The sequence below is a fragment of the Orycteropus afer genome, unplaced genomic scaffold (assembly GCF_000298275.1).
Source record: "Orycteropus afer afer isolate SDZICR_OR568_19922 unplaced genomic scaffold, OryAfe1.0 scaffold00040, whole genome shotgun sequence".
NCBI classification, from domain to species: Eukaryota; Metazoa; Chordata; class Mammalia; order Tubulidentata; family Orycteropodidae; genus Orycteropus; species Orycteropus afer.
Window position 1 is genome coordinate 5,918,368 of NW_006921627.1, and position 4,920 is coordinate 5,923,287.

At 40.7% G+C, this 4,920-nt stretch overlaps 1 protein-coding gene across 1 annotated transcript; it reads left to right on the forward strand.

Moving 5' to 3' along the window:
- Positions 1 to 2,935: 2,935 nt before the first annotated feature.
- LOC103193779 (BTB/POZ domain-containing protein KCTD9-like) lies at positions 2,936 to 4,491 on the forward strand. Its single transcript, XM_007937056.1, is given in 3 exon segments — positions 2,936 to 3,147; positions 3,405 to 3,518; positions 3,633 to 4,491. Coding segments are annotated over 3 exon segments (1,185 nt in total).
- The last annotated feature ends 429 nt before the right edge of the window (positions 4,492 to 4,920 follow it).

Consider the following 4,920-nt stretch of genomic DNA (forward strand, 5'->3'; position numbering starts at 1 on the left):
GGTCCTAGAAAAAATAAATAAATAATACACATACACACACACACACACGTATGTATACATACATGTATGTGTATACACATATATATACACATACATATATTTATGTGTGAATATATACACATACATACATACATACATATATAGGAACTCTGGTGGTATAGTGCCTAAGGCATCTGACTGCTAACCTTCTGGCGGTTCAAATCCACCAGCCACTTCTTGGAAGGAAGGTTGGGCAATCTACTTATGTAGTGATACTGCCTCAGAAACCCAAGGAGGGGTCGTTATGAGTCGGATCTAACTCCGTGGCAGTGACTGCATTTTGCGTTTACACACACACACACACATACACACACACATACATACAGTAGCTCTCCAACAATTCAGAAATTGACTTAAAATCTAGAGTAGCACACAGGAACAGTCTCTACACTTGTGGAATTTTTCCTTAGGTTGTACATGCTTGTGCAGGCAGAGCCTGTTTTATGTCCATCCTTTGTATACCCTCATGAAGCTATACAAAACCATGCAAATCATCTAGAGACCTTTATCAGAAATATCTGTATCAAAATGCAGACTGGGAAAGGCCCTAAGCAAAACCTCCCCTGACATTTCACCCTTGCTTGGATACCTTCCTAATGCATCCATGAAAGACTTTGAGATTTCCCCTTCAATACTTGTGCGGCAGGGCCTTGTTGCTGGCAATTACTTCTGCTGTGTTCTTCTCCCAGGGCCCTGCACTGCAGCATTCACATGACAAAATGGCTTCATCTTATTCTGTTGTGAAGACCTAGAAAGTCATGACACACAGGTGGAGAATAGTTTAGCTTTCCTTTTGCTCTTAGTTCATCCTATTTTCCACTTCCATTAAAACCAAAGTCTCCTCCTAATAATTTTTCTGACCTCAAGAAATAAAAGCTTTCCTGTCTGGTTCCATACTGGGAGAGCTCTCTGCAGTGACTAAATCCAGGCTGGAACACCTTCCTGATATAAGTATATCTCGGAGATACTGTGGTTCGGTTCCAGAGTACCATAATAAAGCGAATATTGCAATAAAGTGAGTCACATGAATTTTTTGGCTTCCCGGTGCATATAAAATTATGTTTACATTATACTGTAGTCTATTAAGTGTGCAAAAGCATTATGAAAAAGTTTTAAAGTATTGTGAGAATTACAAAAATGTGACATAGAGACACAAAGTGAGCACATGCTGTTGGAAAAATGGTGCCAACGGACTTGCTCAATACAGGGTTGTCACAAACCTTCAATTTGCAAAAAATGCGATGTCTGTGAAGTGTAATAAAGCAAAAATGTAATAAAACAAGGTATGTCTGTACAGAAAACCAAAAAATGAAACCCACTGCTGTCAAGTTGATTCTGACTCACAGTGAATAGGACAGAGTAGAACTGCCCCACTGGGTTCCCAATCTTTATGGACGCAGACTGCCACATCTTTCTCCTATGGAGCTGCTGCTGCTGCTGTTGTTGTTGTTGTTGTAGTTGTTATGTGCCGTCAAGTCGGACCTAACTCATAGGGACCCCCCCTTGTGTTTCTGAGGCAGTATCACTACGGAAGTAGATTGCCCCATCTTCCTTCCGAGGAGCAGCTGGTAGGTTTGAACCACCAGCCTTCTGGTTCGCAGTCAAATGCCTTAGGCACTATGCTACCAGAGCTCCCCATGGAGCTGCTAGTGGGTTTGAACTACCACCAACCTTCTAGTTAGCAGCCAAGTGCTTATCCACTGTGCCACCAGAACTCCTTACTAACAAGTTTTGAGCATCTACTATGTATAAAACAATCTACAGGCCTTTTGCTTTTATTATTTCATTTAATCTGAACAACACTGTAAAGATAGAGCTGTTGGCTACTGACACACAAAAACTAAACAATTTCTCAAAGTCACAGCTAATAAACCCAAGTCCACATGACCCTGCTTTAGTCAAATTCATCTGACTGCAAGAGACAACTAGCACAAGTAAAAGAGGGATCTACTGAAAAGATACATATTGAGAGATTAAGAATTTACTAATACTGAGACCACAGTAATTCTCCTTCTTTGCAAAGCCAAGCCCTTAAAGACTTCTCTGCTCCACCTTTAATCTTTTTCTCCTTTTTAAAACCTAATTTCTCTGAAATAGCTTTTATATACACTTTTTTCCTTTAATCACCATATGGAGGACTGACTCTTTCATCCTGTCCTTTGGAAATCGCTTCTCCAGGCTATTTGACAGGTTTATTTCCTCTAAATTCTAAGTACAAATACTAACAACCTAAAACCCATTTACATTTTTACTATTCCAGCCTCAACAGACACTGTCAATTAATTTATGAGGGAAAATGTAGTTGCCATGGTGCTCTTCCAGTTACAGTTTAAAGGCAATTAAAAACCTGCAGAGGTAGAGGGATTACGATAAGAAGGAAGACAGCAAAAAATTAGGATAATTCAATACTAAGAGGGAAGTATGTAACCGAAAAACCATTAAAACATAAAGGGAAAGGGGAAAAACAAAGGCACTTAACAAGTTTTGAGCATCTACTATGTGTAAAACAATCTACAGGCCTTTTGCTTTTATCATCTCTTTTAGTCTGAACAACATTGTAAAGATAGAGCTGTTGGCTACTGACACATATGAAAACTAAACAACTGCTCAAAGTCATAGCTAATAAATCCATAGCTAATAAACCCTGCTTTAGTCAAATTCATCTGACTGCAAGAGACAACTAGCACAAGTAAAAGAGGGATCTACTGAAAAGATACGTATTGAGATTAAGAATTTAGACTCTCTGGAAAGAACCAAGAACAAAAGTCACTGACGGGGGGCGAAGGGAGGAGAGGCCGAGTGGGTGGAGGGAGGGGAAGGGCGGGAGAAGAAAAAGGTGGGAGGAGAAAAAGGTGGGAGGGTGGCGGCTCACTCAGGACCCAGTGGGGGCAGTGCGATGAGGCGGGTGACCCTGTTCCTTAATGGCAGCCCCAAGAATGGAAAGGTGGTTGCTGTATATGGAACTTTATCTGATTTGCTTTCTGTGGCCAGCAATAAACTCAGCATAAAAGCCACCAGTGTGTATAATGGGAAAGGTGGACTGATTGATGATATCGCTTTGATCAGGGATGATGATGTTTTGTTTGTGTGTGAAGGAGAACCATTTATTGGGCTCCTGTTATATGATGATCAATCTTCTACACTTGTCCTATGTATTTGAAACCTTCTAGAAGCTCTGGTAGCATAGTGGCTAAAGTACTTGACTGTTAACCAGAAGGCTGGCGGTTCAAACGCACCAGCCACTCCTCGGAAGGAAAGTTGGGCAATCCTACTTCCATAGTGATACTGCCTCGGAAACCCAAGGAGAGGTCGCTATGAGTTGGGGCCGACTCGACGGCACATAACAACAACAACATCAAATGAAATGATCCTCAGACAGATTCTAAACCGCCTGAAGGACTGACAGGATCCCACACAGAGTGGCTAACATTAAATGTTGGAGGGCGGTACTTTACAACTACACACATTACTCCTACCAGGTTATAGCATGCATCTTTTTGAGAGAGCAGCTGGGATCGAGTATACTCTTGACTTAAGTATGTTTCTTTATAAAGACAAATGGAGAAATCAATTTTTTTTCCCTGAATTCTTAGGAGCACTTTAGTGAATAAAGAACCTGACAGTATGCTGGCCCACATGTTTAAGGACAAAGATGTCTGGGGAAATAAGCAAGATCATAGAGGAGCTTTCTTAATTGACCGAAGTCCTGAGTACTTTGAACCCATTTTGAACTACTTGCGACATGGACAGCTCATTGTAAATGATGGCATTAATTTATTGGGTGTGTTAGAAGAAGCCAGATTTTTTGGTATTGACTCACTGATTGAACACCTAGAAGTGGCAATAAAGAATTCTCAACCGCCAGAGGACCATTCGCCGATATCCCGAAAGGAGTTTGTACGGTTTCTGCTTGCCACGCCAACCAAGTCAGAATTACGTTGCCAGGGTTTAAACTTCAGTGGTGCCGATCTTTCTCGTTTGGACCTTTGATACATTAACTTCAAAATGGCCAATTTAAGCCGCTGCAATCTTACACACGCTAATCTCTGCTATGCAAATCTTGAACGAGCAGATGTTTCTGGATCAGTGCTTGATTGTGCAAATCTCCAGGGGGTCAAGATGCTCTGTTCTAATGCTGAAGGGGCATCACTGAAACTGTGTAATTTTGAGGATCCCTCTGGTCTTAAAGCCAATTTAGAAGGTGCTAATCTGAAAGGTGTAGACATGGAAGGAAGTCAGATGACAGGAATTAACCTGCGCGTTGCTACATTAAAAAATGCAAAGTTGAAGAACTGTAACCTGAGAGGAGCAACTCTGGCAGGAACTGATTTAGAGAACTGTGATCTGTCTGGGTGTAATCTTCAGGAAGCCAACTTGAGAGGTTCTAATGTGAAGGGAGCTATATTTGAAGAGATGCTGACACTGCTACATATGTCACAGAGTGTCAGATGAGAATTTCTCGGGCTGGAGGAAGATGTCCAAGATGAGAAATGTTTTCCATATCACTTTTCTTTCTCCACCCACTCAGTTATCTAGAAGAAATAACTGTAAGGGACTGAAAAAATATTTAGAAGATTATAGTTGTTCTCAGTGGTGGATAAGGGGAAAAAATGACTTTTTTCCCACATTCTGATTATAAAGGAGAAGCACTCGTTGTAATAGATGTAGGGAATCTGGATGATATTGCTGCCTTTTGAATGAATGAGGTAGGGAGATTTGCCTGACTTTATGACTAGGAATAGTATCTGTTACATTTGCTTTTAAATAGGCATGACATGGACATACCATCTTGGTTTGAGGAGTTTAATTTATGAAAAGCACAATATATGCAATTACGTTTATTGAATATCTAGATGCAATATGGGTATTTAAATTGTTAAA